This window comes from Dreissena polymorpha, chromosome 6 (genome assembly GCF_020536995.1).
Source record: "Dreissena polymorpha isolate Duluth1 chromosome 6, UMN_Dpol_1.0, whole genome shotgun sequence".
NCBI lineage: Eukaryota > Metazoa > Mollusca > Bivalvia > Myida > Dreissenidae > Dreissena > Dreissena polymorpha.
In genome coordinates, this window is record NC_068360.1 from 64,823,352 (window position 1) to 64,849,188 (window position 25,837).

The window sequence follows — 25,837 nt, forward strand, 5'->3', positions numbered from 1 at the left end:
GTTAGTTGTGTTTGATCTGTTTATAACGCCCCGTCATCTACGTGAATGTTTCATGATAACGCACGAACTTTAAGGAAAAGGTGAAAAGATGAATCTAATGATTATATTGTCTACCTATGTAATAATGTGAGCTTAAATGGATGATTCAATTGATCAGTCGCCAAATAAGCGATCGCTTCGGTCACTTATCTTTGTTTACATACAACGCTTACTCGGTTACTCCGACACTCCTGATTGGTCGGACCATGTGACGGCAATAAACGGAATCTGATTGGTTGAGCCGTAAGTTTGATTGACAGCTGGCGAGTGGTCAATTGCTTAAGGAAAACTGTATAATTGGTAAGGGTTTAACGTGTATGTTTTATACACAGATTAGTTTATTAGTTTATTTAAGTCTCATCCAATGCATGTGTTATACAACATATATAAAACAGGTATTCAAAGCATAGAATATAACAACCTGTACTGGCCAATCTAAATTAGATTTACAGGAGACTATTATACACAAATAACAAGTAATAGCATATTAACATATTATAAAAGGCAGACTACCATTGTTAACCTTAAAATTAAGAACTGCTCTAAAAAGAGGGGACCTTAAAAGCTGAATTTTGTTAAACCCTGGCATTATCACATAATAAATGTTTAAAAAGAAAAAGGCATACATCACCCATTATCAGATAACGAGTGAACAGGTTAACAATGATTATCTACACAGAGTTAAAACATTATAAAATAATTAAAACAAAGTATAGTATCAATTTATATACAATAAAATTGCACAAGATACTATTGTAAAAGTAATACACAATTTAACATTGCAACTTAATGAAATTAGATAGAGAGGAGCCTGTCAGTAAATTACCATTGTTAAGGGTCAACCAATAATCAACAAGAGCGTTCTCACCCTTATATTATAAATACAGTAGATAAAAACTTATAGATTGAATACCAACAACAGAGCAATTTATCGGACAGACCCCCTTTACTCCCTACCAAATACTAATATTTCCAATCACTATATATAAAATTATATCACTGCAATTTACAGAGACCCAAATAAAGCTTGTGTATATTAAGTAAACACTTAATTGTATAAATAGTTATTTCTAGTTTTTAACATATCATGGCAGATTTTGGCAGTGTATTTAACAATTTCAATATTGGATAACAAGAAAAACATTTTACTAATATCGGAGAGATTACCGAACTCACTATAAATATCATTAGCCTTTTCATAAAGTTCATTTCTTGTATTTAAGTAAGCTTGACAATGCAATAAAACATGTTCTTCATTTTCAACTCTTTACATAATGGACAAAGTCTCAAATCTTCAGGTATATTTTTATATCTCCCAGTTTCCAATCTTATGGGAGCAACTCCACATCTGAATTTAGCTATAGCAGATCTATATTTATATGATAATGGCATACTTAGGTAATGTTCAGTCTCATAATCTGTCTTAAAAAAGAGCATATGTTCTTAATTTATTTCTTCCTTTACCGGATGATCCAACTGGGTTTTGTACACTATCTTTCCATGTAACAATAAATTTATCCATAGCCAATTTAACAATATAATCACAGAAACGTTTAGATGACATATTCATGATAGCATTCTCATAGTCTACAAATTGAGCATCTTCAAAATGTTTATGAACTCTAAAATTCCCGTTTTTACAGCTTCTATTACTTTCAGTACAACAAAATTTGTAAACTCTATAATTTAATCTACTATTATCCATATTCATGAGTCTATGTTAAATTTGTGAGACAGACCTCCATTGTTTCACTTGTGGCGGCTGCCAACCAAACTCGCCATAGAGAGCATTGATGGGTGTGTATTTACCAGTCCCCAAAAAGAATCTAAGGGCCCTATGTTCAACTGCATTAATGCAGGAGTATGACCTTGTTCCCCAAACAGCTGCACCATATGCGATAATTGGCAGAATTGTAGATGCGAACAACCGTTTGAACACATTATATGGCATACCTCCCATAGCTTAACTTTTAGCAATGAGCAGGCCCAGAGCTCTTCCGGCACTTTGGGCAACACAATTAGCTGTTTTCTCATAATCCAAAAACTCATCCAACAGTATTTCCAGGTAAGTATATTTATCTACTACATTTAGGGAATGAACACCACAAGTGAAAGTAAATGAAGTTCTGTTAACAGAGTTTGGTCTAAAATGTACTACATTACTTTTTGAAGGATTAACAGTCATACTATTATTATAACACCAATCATTTAAGATATTTAACATGAACTGAAGGTCTCCTTCATTACTTGCTAATAAGACAATATCATCAGCATAAAGTAATATACATATTTTCTCACCCTCTAATGTAATACCTTTATCAGCAGTTTTAATACTGACAGCTAAATCATTTACAAATAAATTAAACAACAGAAGAGACAGTGAGCAACCTTGACGCAAACCGTTGTGTACAGAAAACCAATCAGTAAAAAGTCCATTGATTCTCACTCTCGAAGATACATTATGGTACAAAGCAGGGTTGGCACCAATCGACCACCCCCGGTTTTAACCGCCGGTTTTAACCGGTTAAAACCGCCCCGGTCAATACTCCCGAAGTGGTCATTACTGGTCAATACTGGTCGATTGAACTTTACCCCCAATTTTGATTTATATTCCATGCCTAATTAAACAATATTGATAATATAAATTAAACAGACATGTTGCCAACAATGTCTTAAGCTATTAATACCCACTATTTTATACCTGTTCATGCAATTTGTAGGCCAATCTCTCAAAATTTGCAAATTAGTCAAAGTTGGTCAATTGGATTTTTCTGGTCGATTGAACTTTTTTAAAAATTGTAATGAATTATGAATGCTCAGATAATTCTGTGCTTGATTCAACAAGAACCTGAACCTGTCAATTACTGTGTATGAGTTGTTCCTCATGCCCCACTGTCCCTACAGTCTTCTAACAGTCTTCTCACCTATACAGGTTAGGGTACCCAAAACTGATGATAGGGCCTTAAATGGCACCTTTTTGACATGATCCTTACTTGTCATGTATTTTTGCATTGATTTCTTTAAATACTTTTTAAACAAAATAGTGAAAAAATCTTTCATTTTCCATTGATATAAAAATAAAAAACATATTAAGAAATAATTATTAAAAGAAAAAATAATTTAAAAGAAGAGTAGACCCACAATTAGAAAACATTATTTTTTGGCAAAATCAAGAACTTTGATTGTTTATTCATTTGAATACCAATTGAACTTTTAAATATGAAAGGGAAAAAACCCTCTTAATACAGAAAGGAAACAAGTTAAAAGTAACTATTAAGTACAATGCAATCTCCTTTTGTGTGAGTGATATGAAATAGCCTAAGGGCAGATTTGCTTAATTGTCAATATCAGAGACATAACACTGCATGCATTTTATTACCAATTAAGGCTTAGAGGCCAGATTTATTACCCTAGAATACACAAGAGTTCTGTTTGTCCATCTGCTTATCAAATAGATATATCAATAGATAAGTGAAATACTATGGTACCTACAATAGTAATAATACTTTAGTAGCAGATGTGATACACTGAGATAAAGGTATTGCCTTAGTCCTTATGTATTTGTGGCTGTTTCCATAAATAATAAAGAAGTAACTTTTTACAGCTTTTAAGATTTTTTTTACAATAAATAACTCAGAAAAGAGTTTATCAATTACAGAATAATTATTCATTTAATATAAAATGGCTCCTTTGTGATGTTTAAATGCTACAATTTTCAATCGACCAGTATTGACCAGTAAAGACCAGTAATGACCAGTATTGACCGGTTTTAACCGGGTATTGACCGCCGGCCCGGTCAATACTCAATTGACCGGTCAATATGCCAACCCTGGTACAAAGAGTTGACTGCGGTTAGCATTTTACCAGTAATACCAATATTTGACTCTGACAATTTTTGCCATAAAATACATTTGTCAATAAAATCATACGCCTTCTAATTTCAGCCAATTACTTTCTGCATCACATACTGAATTCCAGAGGACAGATAAAGTGTTGCACCACCACGGTTTACTAAACTTTCTCTTTCTGTTATTAACAGAGTTTTTATCTACTATATGTTTGTATTGCAGCTTATCTAACATTTCAGTATTTATTATAGAACATTAATTACTGTAAGCTTCATCAATATCAGTCTGGCGTCGCAAACTCTGTTCTAATAAATAAACAGTATTATTAAGTGATTGTATAACATCATCCGTCTCAAAGAGATTTGAAGGGATATTATCAACATCAAACTTAGTATAACTACAAGATATCTCATCTGATAACTGATTTACATCACATTCAATATTTACTGTATTACATAACATTGAAAAATCAAAAACCCAAGATAATATAGAATGATCAGGTATAGATGAAGGTATAAAACCATTTTCAGAATGAATATTTGAAACCAACTCAACACTTCTTGTAACAGTAAAATCTGAAAACAGGGGTAAATATTTATGTTGTACCAGACAATAATAAACCACTGAACAGCCTTTTACTGAAACAGATATATAGTCATATTTGGAACAATTACGTCCATTTAATACACACATATTACTATCTATTAAAAAGTCTATCAGTTTATCACCATAAAAATTACTCTTAAAATCAATCACATCTCTATCTGGGAGATCATCCACTCCAACAATATAATCGTTTAACTCTCCGATTCTACTATTAAAATCACCACATATTACTATTGGACCAAAGTTTTGATAAGAATATACATCGGTTAATAAAGTGTCATAAAAATCACAGACGTCTACCTGCCTAGATGAATTATTAGGTTGCAAATAACAAACACAAGTACAAAATATAAAGTCTGAAAATTTATCTTTAAATTTTAGCCACAAAATACCTTCACAATTATTGTTCAAAACATCAATATCAAATAAATCTAGTAAACATTTTTAAACAAGAAAACCAACTCCTCCAGACCCTGTTCTTGCATTAACATGCAAAGTTTTTTCTATTGTTACCGTACCATGCGTAGTTATCTATATTTATTACATTGTCAGCAATTAAATGAGTCTCTGAAACACCTAAAATGTCAAAGTTAAGTAAATTCAAACATTGTTCTCTCAGAATAAAATTGTCACTGTTTTTAAACGAACTCAACCCATGGACGTTCCAAAACCCGATAGCGACCTATTGACGCCTTTGTTCATTGTTCCAAGCACCTTGGCCCCTCTGTGTGCCTCTGTAACCTTGTTCACGACCTCGCTGACCTTGCCCACGTCCTCGATGACCTTGCCGACGACCTCGCTGACCTTGCCCACGACCTGGCTGATCCTGCTGACTAATACGCTGAGAAAAAGGCAGTTGATTAGTATTGCTACTAGCACTAGTGGGATGATTATGCCCAAATGTATCACAATTTACAATTTTGCCACCATGTACCGCTACACGACCTCCCTTGTTGATAGCATTGGCGATCATCCTCAAGTTGCTAGCGGTCACTCGTTCCACTTTCGACTGGTCGGGATGAACAAAGATATCTCTGTAAACAGACTTGTTTAAGTGAGACTTATTTTTCAAAATTGTTTTGACTTCGTCTTCTGTCTGGAAAGATGCTACCACAACACCTGGTATCTGAGAATTGTCATTGTTATTTTTAACTCTACGCACGGATGTTACCTTTATATCATTGACACGCATATGTTCCTTTATGATTATGTTCACCTTCTCCTCTAAATGTTCGTTCACTGATTCTGGTATTTCCTGAAAATCAGATTCAATTTACGCACATCTTTAGCAACATTGGTACCTGGGTTTAAAGTGTTAACAATATCACTTAGACTGTTTACTTTACCAGAAAGTGAGTCAATATCTGAAGATATATCTGCTCTAAGTGTGTCAACTTTTTCATCGATGGAATGACTCACTTTTTTCATTTCACTGGTGATACGTTTGTCAATGATATTTGATATTTTGTTTGAGAGTTTCTTTTCCAATTCAACTTCAAGTTTGTCGATCCTATCAGTCACGGATGTACTAAGATTCTTAATTTCCCTAGCCAAACTTTCCAGTTTGTCCATTATAAGTGCCATACCAAGTGCTGTAGGATCAATCATATTACCGTTCACCCCTGACGATTTTACGCTGTCTGTCTTACCATCGTGTATCTGTGTCGATAGTTGTTCAACATCACTGCAATCTACTTTTGACGGTGTGTGACGATATAATGCTCTGCGTGCATTAGCTAGGGATTTTACACTTGAAATATTAATTGTACCTTCTGTTGGACTCTGTTTTGATTTCTTACAGCTGTTGATGTCAAAGTCGGGAAAATCTGTTGCTCCAATCTCCGAGTGGTGTCGTTTTCGCGCAGATCTTATGATTGACTCCCTAACGACTGCTTGAGAGGCACTCAAAATAGTGTCCACATAATCTTTAGCCACACCAGCCCCCAATACTAAGTCGGCCATAGCAATAGTTCACCACTATAACGTTATTGATAGTATTCAGAAACTAAAACCTGAAACACTTTTTACTTTTGCGTAACTTCTGCGTCGCGAAAACTTTATAAACGGCGTGGACGGTGTCCTAACAGTAAATCCTCGGACAACTAGTCCGTGCTATCGAGTTTAAAACGTTCAAATACTCTTATTCTACGTACACTGAGGATCAATAGTCTCTGTCTTATGCATCAATATACTGTCCTGTGTTATTAAAACATCAAACCATCAATCTTCATTCGCTGAAAATGTTCTTTTTTTAATTATTTTCTCAAAACTGTCTGACCCACTTAAAATAAACAACAACACATGTATATTAATATAAGAAATAGAGTGATAAGGACATAGTGATACTCAAAAAGGTAAACCGTGGAAATATCATTTTCGATAAGTTCGTGATGAATCAAATAGTCTACGTACGTCATTATTAGCAGACTAATTGATGGTGATTTGCCTTATAAAACATATTTTTAATGTGTATGTTGTTTTCACATCTGTATAGTATGCTTATTGGGGTATGAAGTATAGTTATAAGGTGCACAGATAGCAAAATTCAGTTTGCGGACATAGTGATCTTCACGACAATGGTAAATAATGCAAAAATTAGCATATTTTTAAAGAGAAATTTGGTAATGGTGGACATTCTTTATGTAAATGCTAACGTTATCTTTTGATTTTTATCCCTGGGTGTGCTGATTGCACTTAACTACAGCTAACATGCATATTTCATACTGTTTTATAATTATTTATTTACCAATATGCAATTTTGTAGTGGCACATTTGATTTGTATGACCCCAATGTAAAGTGCCTTCAAGTGTTACCTATAGCGAACACAGATTGTCGAATGAAACATATAAATGGTTAAAAAATAGATCGTTATCAATCATAGCTCTTTCATATCCTTGTTATTAATCATAACAAATGGAATGTGCCGTATGCGCGATATAATAATGTTGCAATAAATGTCACTTTGATGTAACGTGCAGATCATGAAATATTTTCAGACAGCTATTTATCGTTTAAAATATTAGTTAAAATTGGGCATAGACGTGACATGTTAGGCATTTATATGAAAGATGGCGTTATATTGATATTCAGTTGGTAGACGAGGCTAGCATATTTGACGTTCGATATTTGTAACTATCTGTTTAACATTATATTTTTAATTTAAATGATTTATCTTTTAACAATTACTCAGAATTAGACATTCCAGAAAGCCCACGTACTAGCTTAAAACTGTTTGATACCATGTCCGGATTGATGGAAAAAGTATGTGTTTGTATCGTCCTATAATATGAGGAAGAATGCTCCAGTTTCTGATAAATTAGACCGGAAGTGCGTATGCCTCGTAAGGCAAAATTACCCGCGTTATGCGTTAATAGGTCTTATGGTATATGCTGCCAGCGTAGCTCCATACCCAGCGCATTCATATAGACTTGTCAGGAGCTACGCTGTCTTCTTATGAGACCGTAAACGTTGAGTGACTTAATAGCGGACAGCGTAGCAACTTCGCTTGCTCGTCTTGAGCTACTACGCATATTGCATAATACCCATTTTCCCATGACATGTCTCAAACAGTCCCAACTTAGAACGCTAACTTAAGTCGATGATCGTAAGCGATGCTCAGAAGTGATAAAATGTAATAGCTTTAAAAGAGTAATCCGTTTTGATACACACCGATGCACTGCAATGATAAAAGAACGACAATTAATTTTTTATCGCCATCAATGACTCACTTTAAGGTTTATCTTATTAACGTATAAAGAAGCAAATATGACACACCAAAAGCACTCAACCCATTTACGAACTCGAACTTGAGTGAAATTATCAGGTAACCATTCACTTATATTAAGTTTCATTCATTAACACTATATAATCACATTGTCTTTCCCAGCATCATTCATCTGCACCCTACAGATGTGTTAAAAGAGAAACGAAAACAAAATGTAAAAACTATGTTCATTCATAGCATGGTGCATTACGTGTACAAAGACGCGGCGACCAAGGTCATTGTAAATGTACGTGTCACAATACAATATAGTATGTCGTATTAATCACCAGCGCAGACATGCATGCTATATTAAGACATCCGGTGTATGTAAATAGATTTCATTTGTCTTAAGACACGGATTGCAAAACTTCTCTTAGTCTGTTCAACTGTGAAGAGTTTGTAAACAACAGGCATGTACAACTGTTTCAACGGCGATACCGTGACCAGTAAAGTTCCAATTAGAACAACATGTTGAATGTACTTATCAATTTTACCGATTGCATGAGAATGTTAGTACTGTTTAAGATAGAACAGCAAACTGAAACCTGTGCAAATGCACAATTTGCAAAGCCATAATCGAAAGCATCATTATTTAAAGCATCGTCCTCGTTAGTAGCCTGTGTTTAATGGTAACTGATGACCTCCCTCCCATTTCACCGTTTGTAAACTGAAGTTTAAAAGCAGTGCAATTGTAGAATATTAACAATGACAATGGCAATTGTAAGAGGCGAAAATACTAAAGCTTTAGTCTTCAACATATTTACAGCTTTTACGTGTAAGCATCGGGTGGCAATTGAATACAACCATTGTAAAGTCAATGTTTGCACTAAAATACCATTGTGAAATCCAATGTTGACCTTCAAAATTCTGCCGTTGTCGATAATGGCTCGTATCTAGGAAAAGGAACGCGCGGAATAAAAACGACCATTAGTACCGTGCTCTTTGAAAAGGGGGTTTACTGCTTGTGCGTAAAGTCTCGTTCAAGATTAGCCTGTGCAGTCCGAACAGGCTAATCAGGTACGACACTTTCCGCGTTAATGATTCTTTTAGTTTACAGAAAGTCTCTTCTTACTAAAAATCCAATTAAGGCGTAACGTGTCGTCCCTGATTAGCTTGTGCGGACTGCACAGCCCAATCTGGAACGACACTTTACGCACATGCATTAAGCCCCCTTTTCACAGAGCGCGGATCAAAATTTTAATTTGACAATCTGAGCGCAGAGATTTATTTTGCTCCGAACATGGCTCTGTCATAGCCTTGGCGCCATTTCACGCAGCCTGATGATAGTAGATAAAAATATTAGTGCTATGTTGTATGATTGGTGAACAAGAAACAACTTATTAATGTAAGAATTGAAGTAACACTCAATAATATTATTTATTTGATATGCTTTTCTGTCATTACAGTGTGACAATTATTATGAAAACGACATACTAATTGTCGTACTGCTATAAGAGAAAAGCACACAAATATCATATGAAACATATTATTTTGTACCTAATAGTTAATTATTTGACGATTATTTTGATTAATAGAGTATACAAATGCAACACAAAACTTTCAACAGATAGGTTAAACAGAAAAGAAATAATACCGTTATTATAAAAATAATATCAGAACAATTGATAAGGTATCATCAATTAATATCAATAATCCGTTTAATAAGATTCCTTTTCATTATAGATTAAAGCTGTTATCAAATGTTGTTGTGGTTTTTTAGGAAGACAGAGCACAAAATCTAACCGCTCGCGGACGGTTAACAAAATCTAACCGCTCGCGGACGGTTAACAAAATCTAACCGCTCGCGGACGGTTAACAAAATAGAACGGAATGGCCTTAAGCAAATAACACTATCCTACAAAAACTATTGTTTGATATGGAATGATCGACATGGTTTCACTATGTTTGATATGGAATGATCGACATGGTTTCACTATGTTTGATATGGAATGATCGACATGGTTTCACTTGTTTGATATGGAATGATCGACATGGTTTCACTTGTTTGATATGGAATGATCGACATGGTTTCACTTGTTTGATATGGAATGATCGACATGGTTTCACTTGTTTGATATGGAATGATCGACATGGTTTCACTTGTTTGATATGGAATGATCGACATGGTTTCACTTGTTTGATATGGAATGATCGACATGGTTTCACTTGTTTGATATGGAATGATCGACATGGTTTCACTTGTTTGATATGGAATGATCGACATGGTTTCACTATGTTTGATATGGAATGATCGACATGGTTTCACTATGTTTGATATGGAATGATCGACATGGTTTCACTATGTTTGATATGGAATGATCGACATGGTTTCACTATGCGCGTTCGACAAACTTTCGTCGACCTGAAAAAACAACACATTCAAGCAGTAAGAAGGTTTCGACCATACGAAAATAAAAACAGAATTAACAAAGAAACACAATGTCTACAAGCTTTCTCTAATCGATACGACACCACCGTATGCGGCAATACACAAATAATTATATATGATAATTGCAATTTATATTTCTTATAAAATCATTTTGCGTAGCATAATAACATAACAATAAAATACACATTTAAAAATCTATAAAATTAACTTAAATTAAGTATAGATGTATATTTCGAAATTAACCAATATAAGCGGTCATTAAAGAGTTTCGTTTTAAGAGAGAGAGACACTGCATGTACATACGACCTTTTTGAATATATGCTTGAACGTTTGTAGTATTTTAATTCAGTTAACTGATTAATTAACCGATTACAGTAATAGGTTAACCGGATAATGTTTGTTAACATGTTCATCTATAAACCTTTTACATGTTCTTGCATCCCATAGCTATATTCCCTGAATTATAATTTTAAAGTGATCCATGTACTTAACAAGGCCGTTGTTGTACACGGTAAATATGAACATAAAATACGCGTTCAACATAAAACTACCGTTAAACTATATTTTTTTATTCATCTTTGTGTATCAGTCAGTTGACAGTGATTTCCTGGTTTTGATGTATTGGTTTGCTTGCAGATATTGACTTTTTATTGCAGTTTTACTTAGAACATCAATGCATGGCCGTTAAAAACACAACGACTTTGATTGTCTAAACCGCAGCGTCTCTAATAATAAAATTAATGCACCCATGCATGTATGATGTCTGTTTTGTGAAGTGTCACATGCTCTGCTCTGAACTACCTGCACTGCGCTTTCCTTGACACACGGATCTTGGATTTTAATATATATTTATATACTTTAAGTGTCAGAAGAAAACGCCACATCAATTTATTATTGCCCGTGAAATACAATTATAAATAACCTAAACAAATCATTTCTAGTCTTATAATTACTCAATATACTTACTCGCATAAAGGTCTGTCCTTGAACGTTTGCACAATTAAAAAAAGTAATTATAAACCATGTATGGTATTGCAAAGTCGTGTACGATTATGTTATTCTATGTAATGCTTTGAGTAACTGTTGTTTGTTCTTTGTAAAATCCTTTCACGAACTATAACCAATAAGAAGGGTATATTAATCGATATAGATCGATCTTAATAACAAAAGCATATGAGCCAAACAGGGCTTGGTACATGGGCGTAAAGTTGATAACTGTATAACTCGAACTCTCCGCACCAGCGATTACAAAATTGTCTATGCCTTTTTTTTTAAATAAGCGTATGAGAATACGACGAATCCAACTATTAATCTAATCAAATTGATCGCACAACTAAATCTAATTAAATAAGACGGGTTTGTTTTGCAGTTTGTGTAATATGCCCTTCTTCAGTGACACGTACGTTGATTGGCGCGAGGACGACTTCAATTCAATTTTGTTACAACTAAGATCTTCGTTTCAAGTATGAGTTAGTTTTTGTATATAATTAATAAATAAAACGTCGCGTTGTTTATGCTCGAAAACATCCCTTTGAACATCGAGGAGTAAATAAGAGTTTTGGTACAAAAATGGGCGAATTATATGATCCACTTAATATTTATAATTTTTTTTTCAAATTTTCTTATTAATTTATATTACACAAATAATACCAATAAGAAAGCAATTTAAGAAGTATAAATTCAATTAATATCAAATGAGAGAATGTAATGCTTTTATAGTTATTTTGCAAATGATTTCGATATACGCCAATAGATGTTTGAAAATTAATGCATGCATAAAAAGTTGTAATTTAATCAAATATATCATACAAACACTGAATTAATTTTGTGAAAATTAATATAAAAATCTTCACGCAGAGTTGTCGTTCCTTTCCCTCACACACAACCTCTGCCATCACAAGAAAATCCTACCAGATTTGATAGGATTTTATTTTATTGGTTTGAGTAGTATAGCATAAAGTGTAGTATCATTTTCTTTTACATTTTGAAAATAGTGTAAAAGTTAAGGTTCTTAAAAATATATAATTACCTGAATTAACAAAATAACAACGGTAGAATTATTGTATCACGTAGCTAGGCTATCATCACGTGGTTGGTTATGAAGGCAGGGATTTGATCCAGCTATGCTGATTCCCGTCAAATCTCTGCGCGGAGGTTTCCTCGCTCTGAGAAAACTGGGCTTAACTCAAGTGTCTTGCAAGATAAGCCTATGCCGTCCGCACGGGCTAATAATTGACGACACTTTCCACCGTAACTAGATTTTCGTTTTGATGATACTTCATTTATCCAACTTTTACAGCGAATTCGGTTGATTAAAGCCGTGTTTATTAAATTTCATCTATAATCAACGGCAAGGCTATAATCAACGGCACGAAATGACGTTATCAATTGCCGAACCGGGACTACTTTTTCCCACGCACCTCGTCACCTGTATTTGCCAAGTGCATCTATAATAAAAACAATCTAAAATGTTTGTCAATCTTAATGACCCTCAAACAAAGAAACAGTAGTAAAAAAACGTGTTTGTTGTCATTTATTGTCATTTAAACCTCTAGTATTAGGTAAATTTAACACTATGTTGCAAATAGGTTCTGTTGTTGTTGCTCCCCTTTGTAGAAGTCAGTTTGAGTTTCTCCCATTTGACCGTAGAAAACAATCGTCTTGACCAAGAAATCCTGTGTTAATTTACAAGCTGTACTCGGATATGCGTCCATCTGATTTTTCTTCAAGTTAGCACCCTTTCTACCTGGCAATACGCACAAATGACACAGCATCCCAGTGGTTCTTGCGTCAACAATTGGGTGTCAACAAGCTAGGTCAGATGCTGAAGGCCATAGCAAAAGATGCCGGCTTTCCCAAGCACAAGAGAATATCGAACCACTCAGTTCGCAAATTCCTGGTCCAAAAACTTCGAAATGCAAACATTCCACTCACTGAAACCATGGCCATAACAGGGCACACAAATGTCCAGTCCATAACCAATTATTCCAACATATCTGTTGAACAGCAGCAAAAGTGTTTTTGCTCAGTCCAGTATATGTAACAATCCAACAGCTTCCTCTTGTTCACCTTCATGCACCGAAACTATGGCCGAAATGCAGCCTAGACAACCACTGTCTACCGTCGAACAACTTCAACAAGTTGATCTTGATGTTTGCCCCACCCAGTCACTTCACCAGCAAATGTTTTTTCTCTAGTTCGAACAAATTTGCCTCACAATTCTTTGGTGCCACTTTCCACATTCAAAATGTTAATGTATATAATTAGCTTAAATGCAAGTAATCTTTGTTATTTCGTCACGAAATAACCACATATCATAACAAAGAAGCAATGCACCTCGTGTTCGACTTGATAGTTTGATATCGAAAGTGAATTGTGTGTGGTGTTAGGCTACGTTGTAAACAAATGTAGTTCCTTGTATATAACAACTTAATGTCATATTGATATTATACAACTTAAAGATTTGCATTTCAATATGATTAAAATTGTAATTTATAACGCTCGACTCTTTGTTGCAGAACGATATTCTGTTTTAAAAAAAATGATTATTTGATCAGCGGTTATTTTTGGAACGCGGAGTAATACACTAACCTTGGTTACACTACAGTCATTATCAAAGTACGACAAACACTCATGAAAACTAATTTTGTTTAAATAAAAAAAAGTTTACTGAATAAAAAGTGGGATAAATAGAATAATAGGTTAGTGTTGATTATAGATCAGGTTTATCATACTCGGCACGAAAACGAAAAAGCACTCGCCAAGGCTCGTGCTTTTTGTTTTTTAAGCCTCGCATGATAAACCTGATCTATAATCAACACTAACCTATTATTCTCTATATAAACAAGATATCCATGAAGCGGACAGTGCCGGTCAATCTGGCATGACACGTAACGCACATGTATGCATTTAGTCCATGACTCAAATAGCAATCCCCGATGATATCATTTGAGCCTTGTTCTGAGAACACTGTGCTAAATGCATGTGCGTTAAATGTCGTCCCAGATAAGCCTGTGCAGTCCGCAGGTTAATCAGGGACGACAGTTTCCGCCTAAACTTGATTCTCGGTAAGGAGGGACTTCCTTGAAACTAAAAATACCCTCCTTACCGAAAATCAGGTTTAGGCGGAAAGTGTCGTCCCTTATAAGCATGTGCGGACTGCACTGGCTAATCTGGGACGACACTTTACGCACATGCATTAAGCCCAGTTTTCTCAGAACGCGACACATGTTATCGCTGCGTCATTGGCGTTGAACTTTGTTGTTGTTGCTTGTGGTTTGAACATTATTATTTGAATTTTCTGATTAGGTTGCTTATCACCTGTGTGCGATCTTAACGGAATAATTATAAACCGTTGTGTTTACAAACTTTTAAATAGATATGTAATCAAAATTCTGTCAAATGAGCTGCGATAAAATTGCTTTAATGCTTTCGTAGCAATGTTAACATTAACATTTATGTGACCGTAACTGTAGGAATGGTGGATGCGACCAAAGTTTATATGAATATGAAACTTTAGATGTGGAAAGTATTCATGGATGCTAATGTTGTGTCCCTTTGAACAAACATGTGCAGCGAGTGTAGATGTTGCACATATGCCCTCACGCGGCTTTGACGGTTTAAGATTAAAGCCTTTTAATTCTGCAGCTGATAGAGCCAGTATTTATGCAGTTTCTTTTGTGAGTATTAATAATTGTTTGAGCATGTTTTAAATTGAATTTTCTTTAATCTGATTGGCATAACTTACCCACAATAAAACATTACCTTTACCATGTACTCACATCAATGAAAATATGTTTGAATACGGATCGTTTAACTTCAGGATATGAGCGACGATAGAAAATGTTAAGTACTTAATAGCAAATAAAACTTATCTGCTTTCATTTTATGCCTCATTACTACAAACCATTAAATTATCATATTGCGGTTGTCTATTTGCACATATTACAACTGCACAGATGACGGGTATAGATATAAACACAACTATATTGAATTGGCGTCATCTCTGTTATATTGACTTAAATAGACCTTCACACATTTTGATAAATTTACAAAATAGGAAAAACACTTTTTGAGATTTGTACATTTTTGTTGTATTAATGTTGTGTTTTATTGCAAGGACACAGTAAAACTGAAAGTTTACCACGCTCTAAAATATGCATTATATGCATATTTTGACGATTTAGAACCCGGCAAATTATAAAGCGATACAAACGCAAAACGATTGTATAATTTGGAAAGTTCTGTTGTTATCTTATATTTTGTGATATTCCGATGATTGTTTATATAGCGTATACAATACTCATGGTAATATGTCAGTGCAGATGGTCGAGTGGTTTCAGCGCTAGTCTTTTACTGAAAGCGCCAGGGGTTCAAACCTAGAATCGGATTACATTTTTTCTTTCGCTAATTTTATTTTGTGTTATACTGGAACTCTTTTGTTCCGATGTTAACAGATCTATCAATTTACAGCATTTAATAACAAACTTCAAAACATACCAAAATCAGTGAAAAAGTACCTTTAAGCCAACTTTGCATAATCGATGCACACACATATCAGAATAATGCTTCATTACATCGCTCGATGTTTATGTTTTTTGGGAGATTCATTTCTGCATATCCTTACTTAATTAGAAACTAAATGTGTTCGTGCGTTAAATGTGTTCGCATATGATTAAACCACTTATGTCATCATTCATTAAAGCGACGATGAATTTATACTCACACTGGGAAAACGGGTAATTTTGCGTAAAGTGTCGTCCAAGGGGTAACGCTTGCCGCTTTTGTGGTATTGTTCGTTTTTGTTGTACGGAAGTCTCTTCTTAGCAAGAATCCAGTTTAGGCGGAAAGTGTCATACCTGATTAACCTTTGCGGACGGCACAGGCTAAACTGGAATGAAACTTTACGCACATGCATTAAGTCCCGTTTTCACAGAACGTGCCTGAATAATTAAAAAAACAACTGAGCATAAATACAATGGTTTTGTTATTCCCGCTCATTGATTTATGATCGGGAATTTCTAGACATGCTATATACTCAACTCTGAAATATGATGATGAATGATTTCTTGTTTAATTGCTTCTAAAATCAGACGGTATAAAAGTGTCATCCACGACGTTAGATAATTATGTGTGAAATGTATGGTGCGAGTGTGTTGACGTTTGTGGATGTTAATAAATATTATATGTGATGACATTCCAAATGTGCCGGATAGTGGGAATGACATGATGTTACTATATGGATAGCAAGTTTAGGTATTGCAGATACGTTATTCACTATTGAGTTTACAAATTATCCGCGTTCTGGGAAAACTAGGCTTAATGCATGTGCGTAAAGGAACACTCCCCACCTAAACTGGATTTCTTTCAAACGAAAACAGCGTAAAAGCGTAAAATACCGTCCCTGATTAGCTTTTGTGGAATGCACAGGCAAATCTGGGACGATACTGTAAGTTTATGCAATAAGGCTGGTTTTCCCAAAATGAGGCTCACATTTACAACAAGCTTGTTATATCTGACGCAATATGTTGCCATTATAGTGTAACATAATTATACAGGTATACCATAGTGTCATGTTTTCATATCTATACTATTATTCAGTGTACAATCCGGATGTATTAATTGTTTCGATACAATGTACATTATGTTGTTCGAAGGCCATTTGATATTAAAAGGCCCCAATCACAGTTTGATAAAATGTCGATTAAAAAAAAACTGCGTAAGTTACAAATGTAAAATGTATACATGGCGTTTGAATAATCGAAATAACACTCCTGACAACAAAACACGGATAAAATATTGGATACACATCATTCACAATCGGTTAAATAATAATGCGTTTATTACGCTTGTCATCGACGCTTTTTTTAAATTCAGCATGACGCAGCAGTATAAAGTTAGATTTTGGGGTCTCGGTTACGAATTATTGTTCATCATCTTTTCCCTTGCTGTTATAATTAGTTTTTTTTTTCAAAATATGATATATTTGTTAGTAAACACGTTAAATGAAATTAAAAAAAAAATACGAAAATCTGTGAACACGTCCCTTAAATGTGAGATTTTTACAAAGCGTGTCATATTATAAGTCGGATCCTAAATTGCCACAACAACAGCTTGTTTGCGATTTCAGATTTCTTTTACGCTAATGCAATTTTTATCATATGTTTAAACGCGATGTCTTCTGCGTAATTAGCCGATTCTTAGGCAATGCTAACGATTATTGCATCTACGCCTTCATGGGAACATATTGCGATACTATTTTTTTAATAAGCGCAAACAGAGATGCTGAACGTGTTGTTACTAGCACATGTACACGTAATTGATTTACATTTTAAACGGATATTTATCGCAAAAAGGAGAAAATTACTAAATAAATATTAAATTGGTTCAACAAATAAAAAGCAAAACGTGTCAATGACGACGATGGCTACTTTAGGTACAAACCTTTCAACATCCGGTATACATTCTGCCATACAATCGTGGTCTGATTGCGAGTATATTAGTCCATACTCAACAAGTCAAAAACAGAATACCTCAAATTGTAGATTAAATACTTAATATAACACTAGATAAATAGCTGTGTGTGGGATTGCCGGTTATAAGAATAATGCTCGAACAGTTGGAAAATATGGATTCTTCCGGTATGTTAGATTACTTATTTAAATAATGCGTGTAAAAAGTGATACAATTGATAAATATTTATATTGCAGTCATTCAATTACTAGTATAATAATATAATTTGTTAATAAATTTAAAATTAATATTTTATATGACAATGATAATAATTTATTATACTAATAAAAATAGTAATACCAAAATAGATTATAATTCTTATTTAAATTAAACGTTTATAACAATAATTCTAATTTTAAATACTCATTAAACAATATTCTTTTTAACATTCAACTTGTTATGTTATGATGAAGATAATATTATTTGATATTTTGTTAAATGATCACTTGTCAGAAAATTGATTAAATATATAGGAATGTCATTTTTAGCATTTTATAATCTGTTTAAAATATAGCTGGTTTCAACAAAACTGCGCTTTTTGTAAGTTTTCCGTTTCGGTTACAGTTTCTCAATCAATTAAAATATTCTGGGCCTTATTGCTTATTCGTACTGTCATGAAGATACATTGAAGCTATACCAACAGACTGATTGGTCAAAATTACACCACTTACCTACTAATATAACTGATGGTGTTCTGTATGAAATCTTACACATAATTGTTAGTAACATTGCATTTACATATCAACAATATGTGAATACGATAATTAGGTGAAATATTCATGATCTTGTGGTGGTTTTTCTTAGACGAATACCTGCTTATCGACCTGCTAAAGATGTTTCGCGTTTTTTGTCACAGGTCAGACTCATATTCGAAGCCTTAACCTTTTATTATGTGCATACATTATGAAACGACACATCGAATTGACACTTGTTCATGCAGGCGAAATTTATGATGACTGCTTTGGGCTATATGAAAACAATTGACGCATAGTTCATATCGACAACAATTCACACATCAAACAAAAAGTCAAATTTTTGCTGATAATTACGTCTGCCGTTTGCAGTTGGTTTGACATATTTGCTTAAAGTAAAACAAGCCCAAAGCAAAATGCAAACTTTGAATTTCCTACGATGGTAACTTACAACACATTCTCTTTTCGCTTTAAGATGACCTTTTTACTTTAGTTGCATTTTTTTATTAAATTTCTGTATATTTTCGTTTGTTTTTTTTTCTTAATATTCTATTCGGAAACCACTTAAAACGTGGATCAAAAAGCCATTAGATAAAACGTTAAAGTAAAATATGGTCACATATAGACCTACTTTGTGCGCACATAATAATTGTCAAAAACGTACTTGCATGTAATATTACTGATGGTTAAAAGGTAAAGAATGAAGTGTTTTAATTTTTGATACTGCCTATCGTATTATCATAATATTCATGAACAAAACAAATAAGATATGTGATTATAAGAGTGATGTATTGTTTCACACGAAGACTTGATTATGTGTGCTGCGTGATGCAAAAAGGGTATTATGCAATATGCGACCAGATTAGCTTCAGACCAGCCTGGGCAGTACGCAAGGATTCGTGGTCTCAAAAGTAGCTCCTGAACAGTATATAACAGAATGGGAAATATTGTCTGTTTTGCCTGGTATCAAATATGGCTGACCAAGTATACACTCAAAATAAGGGATCTCAACTAGATATTTTAAGTTTTATGCAAACAGATGTAGCTGATGTGAACAAGTTTGTATCCTACATTTTTTACATGTATTCACTCGTAAATGTGCAATACATATCATTATTGTTTATTTTAAATTAATAATTTCAGAGATGTCGAGCAAGGAACAAAGACGTCGCGTTGGTATACTGGGAACCGGGGACTTCGCAAGAGCGCTAGCAAAACGACTCTTCTTTTCCGGATATGACGTCATCCTGGGAAGCAGAAAACCGGAAAAGAAAGCGATGTCTGCCATTGACCAGTGTCTGTGCAATGTTCAACTTCTTTCCGTGGAGGAGTGCATCAAAAGCGCTTCTATAATTTTCCTGGCAGTCCATTTCGATAATGTCAAGGAGCTTCTGACAGAACACGTCGAGAAACTCGAAGGAAAGATTCTAATCGACGTCTCCAATAGAGACAGGCCAAGCAGCGTCACGTCAAACGCAGAGCTCGTCCAGAAAATGGTTCCCAGCTGCAAGGTTGTCAAGGCGTTCAACGTCATTTCTGCCTACGCGATGGAGAACGACTACAACTCGAGCAGTAAACAGGTCTTCATTGCTAGCAACTGCGAAGGCGCGAGAGATGTGGTGGCAAATATTGCCAAGGACATGAACTTCCGACCAGTGGACTTTGGAGGGCTGTTTGCTGCTCGGAGAATCGAGAAACACCCACTGAGGCTGTTTCCGGAATGGAGAGGCCCGCTTGGCTTTGCGGTTGGCGTATTCAACGCATGGCTTTTATACCTTATCTATATCTACTATATTGCGGAGTCCAAGTACCAATGGGAGCAACTTTTCGTCAAAGTGCTCAACAAAGCTATTTGCATGACAGGCATAACTACGTTGTCAGTAACATACTTGGCCAGCAGTTTTGCGACCGTTTTTCAAATTTACTACGGTACGAAACATATACGTTTCTCGCGGTGGCTAGATAAATGGCTGAAGAATCGGAAACAGCTTGGTCTCATATCCTTCGCACTGATATCAATACACGTGATAATGTCAGTGCTCATCATGTCTCCAACGTACTTTAGCTCCTGGTACCACAGCACTGAAATCACCGTTCCTGTGAATCTCACTGCGCCATTTAAGATCAAACAGGGCACGTGGATGAACTGGAAAGGAGAGGCGGCTTGCTTGGTTGGCATCATAGCCTACGTGGTACTTTGTTTTATCTGCGCCACTACATTTCCGTCCGTCACGGACACGTTAAACTGGCGAGAGTGGAGGTTCGCGCAGTCTAAGATGGGACACGCTGCTTTATTGCTTTCTGTCGGACACGTTCTGGTTATGGGGCTACCCGGATGGCTGTCGAAGCCGCATCTCATTTACAAATCTATCACATTCCTGTGTTCAATTTTACCGTGGATAACATTATTACTGAAGCTTTTATTTTCTCTTCCGTGTGTTGACCGGTACGTGATGAAGTTACGCAAAGGTTGGGAGAGACACGAAAACAAATGCAGAGCGGACTGTGTTCGACCCGTAAAGCATGAGGGTTATGTTGCTATTGACATGAACGCAGGAAAGCGGATGTCGTGCCAGGATGCGTGCGCATGTCCTGATGACAAGATACCGATGATGAACATTGGGGGCTCGGATTGTGACTGTGCTAGTGACGACCTTGTATTGAATGTTCCTTAGATTTTAATGGGAATGTTCTAGAAAAGGAACAACAATGTAAAAAAATCAAATGCCCATTTTAATAAGGTTTTAAAAGATAAAAAACAAACGGTGCTTCAGTTATGTATGTATATACAGTCCACTCTCGTTATCTCGACATCGGATATCTCGATATTCTCGATATGTCGAAGTAAGCTCAATGTCCCAACATTTTTCCTTCTTTATCTATGTAAGTAAACATCGCATATCTCGATTTTCGTTATGTCGAATTATTCGATATGTCGATATAAAATTTTGTCCCGAGCCCCGATTTTACATGTATTTACTGTGGTTTATCTCGAAGTGCGAATAACTGTCCCAGTGTCGGCAAAAGGTGCGAAATTTTTTCTTTGATCGCCGTCCCGCTTAGCCCGGCTGCTCCCGATACTTTGCGGTAGGAAATTGATGTATCATCGATTGCATCAATGATCACACGTGTGTAATGTCGTTAGCCATCAACACTTGAGTAAGGCCTGTCACTTTAACTGCAATTAATACACAGCCTGCCGAAAGGCCAAAATAGTAATTGTTTTTACAAACAACATTCCAAAATGCATTGAGTTATATTTTTGCGTATATAAAACGTTATAAAGATAATAACGATGATAAAGACAAGACTCAAAATGGTTTTTCATTTGTATTTGATCCTGTACTAATAATCTATTGCACTTTGCATTTCAAACAACAAAATGTACATGTACAGTTCAGTATTCCGGAACGTGATTTACGCATGTTCAGATGGAAAACCCTCGAATTGATTGGAGGTCAATTGCATCATCACTTTAAATAGCAACATAACCAGATGTTTACTCGACAGTCTATAAAAATTCTAACCGCATGTTTTCATACAATTCTGTAATACTTACAACGTCATTTTAACCATTAAAATAGCAAAATTAATCGTGCCTCGTAAAAATGCGTATACATGTATATTAGGAAGAGAGTATTATGCCTCATGTTGACGGCTTTGTTAGACCGCTTAGCAGGTAATTATATGTTAAAAACAAGGTAAAATTGCGTCTCATTTTCGTTTGAAAACGCCTAATCGGATATCTCGAACTCTCGTTATCTCGATATTTTTTCATGTTCCCGCCGACTTCGAGATAACGAGAGTGGACTGTATGTCAACTATAAAATAGTTGGGTGATGAAGTCCGTGTGAAATTTAGATTTGCATTGTTTTAATAGTTACATTCTTCCGAAAAAAAAGAGAAATATGTTAACAATGAATGATTTATTATGTTACAATAATAATTATATAAATATAGGATCTGGTACGAGTTGTCATATCATACCATATTTTATAAAACGAGTTCATGAATTTTTTTAGTAAGCGAGCCTTTGGCTCCCTGGACGAGTTTAATAAAATATGGTATGAAATGACAACGAGTGTCAGATATTTTTTATCACATGTTTTTTTGCTTTTAAATGAGCAAATTAAATAAATATTATGCAAATATAATGATATAGAGGATATTTGCTGGATTCGGTGGATTATCGATTTTAATTCACGAGTGATCATAGAAAAAGATATTTTCACGAGTGAAAAAATATATTTTCTATGATCACGAGTGAATTAAAATCGATATTCCACCGAATCCAACACATTTTCTTTTTATTTTATGCTTTTTTCACAGTTTATATTCATTGTTAAAGAGTTTAACTAAAGAGTTTCGCTGGAATAATGACGTCATTTCGTCAAAAATGACGTCATTTCACAGTAAACAGTGAAAATTATCGATAATTTTCACTGATAACTTTCACTGTTTGAAATAGTGAAATTATCAGTTTTAATTCACTGATATTTCTCTATAAACCACCGAAAAGCATAAAATAAAAATCCCGAATGTTGTTTACATTTCGTGACGTCATTTGAAGTTGCAACGTCATTTCAGCAAATTAACAAAATGCGATTGGTCAATCGAACGAAAACTAAGCCAATTTAAACGCTTAAAAAGTATATCACTAAGTTGTAAGATAAAAAATATTCGTAATGGTTATATTACATGGGAAACAGGGTATGGCATATGATATAAAACCTTTAAAACAAATTAAACAATCACATGTACCTGTAGTACGTTTGTCTTATTTGCGTACACTTTCTTTGATTTGAAACTTTGTCAATGTTTCTAGAACGAAGTGTTAACATCTTAAAGACCTGTACAAACTGTCGAACAGTTAAACATACTTGTTCCATTGAACAGAACACGCGAGCTGATTGTCGTACATTAATATAAAAAAGTTCACTACCGTAAGTCGTGTTAAATTTTATAAGCCTCTATATATGCAAACATTGAGGTTCGTTTCCAAATTTAAGAATAACCACGCAAATAAGGGTTCAGAATGTAAATCACGGGTTTCGCTGCCTAACATTAGGTTCACCATTTGCGACGATAATTTGCGAAAGTGATTATTTATTTTCAAATCATTGTCTCCAAAATACTGTACGAAAATCTTTTGCAAGTTAAATGCAAATGGTTGAACGCAAGGGACAAAAACATAGGCGGTCAGGGTCTGTCAGTAATAAATATTGGTTCATAAGCGACGAACAGGTTAGAGTGTAAAACTAAAACAAAGTTACATCATACTGACCAATCAAGTCATGTATGGCCACATTCTTTTAATGTATCAATCTATTTTACTCGAATGCATGTTTTACACATTAAGACAGTTGTTCTGGCTTTATCTTAAGGAGATATTGATGTGGTAAACATATGTTTTCAATACTAAATCACTGAACTAAGACAAAGTTAGAGACTACATGTATAGTAAAACATTGGGATAAAACGAACAACATTCCACTAGTAAATGGACGACAAAAGGTGCAACACAGTCGATTTTGATTTGTGTTGAGTTCTTTCTTTTGTTATACATGGCTTATACTTTTTTTGCATTACTTGATTCAGTGTAGAATGCCTTTTGAAAAAAAGTATGGTTATGGGGGTCCTCGTGCAAAATTATACATTTATTGTCGCTTAAAGATGTTGCTTTTACCTTGAATTTATAAGGAAAATATTAAGTATATTGTGACCTGTTAGTCTTAGAGACGATGTTTGTACTGCCATTGACAGTCGCCGTTTATGATATTGAATAATAAACCAATAAGTACTTGGTCAAACCTTCATAAAGACCATTTATGAGAATTATAATTAGAGACGATGAAAACTAAATAACTATAAGATATTGTAAATCCAAAAGCAAACTATGACAATGGTTACTGTTTATACATGAACGTGTTAATTTGATTTGAGCCATTAGATTTTCAAATAGTTGCTATTTGTTTCATATTCAGATATTCATTTATGTGGTGCAATGTTTAATTACATAATTTTGAAACATTTATAAAGCATACTGTTTCATTGATGTGTACATGAAATTTGATGATGGTTGTTATTTTGTGTTGTCTGACATGTAAACAAATGTTATTTATGATATAAAATAAAGCATGTGATGACTTATGGAGTTTCTTTTTGCACGTTTTATAATTATGACTTTTCTACATGTTATAATAGAGTAAATGAGATAAATGTAATACCGTTTATTTAATTAATATTATTTAAATAATAATGGGGTTTGTTCTGGTATATAACTGTTTCTACGTCGCTAAAAATGGCGACAACGTTATGGGGACCAGTTAAATCCATCAAATATGCGCCTTAGCAGAATGTGCCCTAAATATTTGTCCGTAACCGTCCTCCTGAAGTCAGTAATGTACCGGTACTTCAAATACTTCTTGATTTGATAGAAAAGTAAACATAGATATTAGTAAGTTTTTTTTTCTCGCATGTTATTTATCTTTTTGTTGTCGAATTTTAAATTTCGCCCGATAGGTGCAAAAAAATACCATGTGCCTTCTCATTTCAATATCACATAGTACCTTTTTGCACAAAGGGGGCGATTTATTCAATTTTAAATGTCATAAATCGAAACAACATACAAAGCAAGTTATGTTAACAATGTGCATTCTTGATAGGGAAACTTGAGATTTACACCAGATTTTCTTAACCTGTCAAAACTAAAAATAATAAAATGTATTGTAACTATCTCGAGAAACTTGATTGTAAGTATAGTTCAACGAAATTTATTTCATACACATTTTTTAAAAGTTGTATCTAATTTGCATATGATGATCTTAGTCGAATTTTCTTTTTTGTAAAAAACATCATTTCAACATTAACGTCATTAATGATAAAAATGATTTAAAAGTTTCTAATTTTAGGCAAAATATAACGTGATAAGAATTAGACTCATTTTCACAACTACTTACTGAATTACGAACGTCAAACCGCAATAAA

The 25,837-nt window shown here is 34.4% G+C and overlaps 1 protein-coding gene and 1 pseudogene across 6 annotated transcripts in view; both read left to right on the forward strand.

Annotated features, from left to right (window-relative positions):
* LOC127834216 (metalloreductase STEAP4-like) overlaps positions 1-25,000 on the forward strand; it is a 39,661-nt gene extending 14,661 nt beyond the window's left edge. For all 6 annotated transcript variants that reach the window (XM_052359872.1, XM_052359877.1, XM_052359873.1 and 3 more), the window contains exon 2: positions 19,994-25,000. In XM_052359872.1, the coding sequence (XP_052215832.1) occupies positions 19,996-21,525 (1,530 nt within the window). In that variant the 5' untranslated portion in view covers positions 19,994-19,995 and the 3' untranslated portion in view covers positions 21,526-25,000. The remainder of the gene's footprint in view (positions 1-19,993) is intronic.
* LOC127834217 (metalloreductase STEAP4-like) overlaps positions 1-25,837 on the forward strand; it is a 117,142-nt pseudogene that overhangs the window by 8,071 nt on the left and 83,234 nt on the right.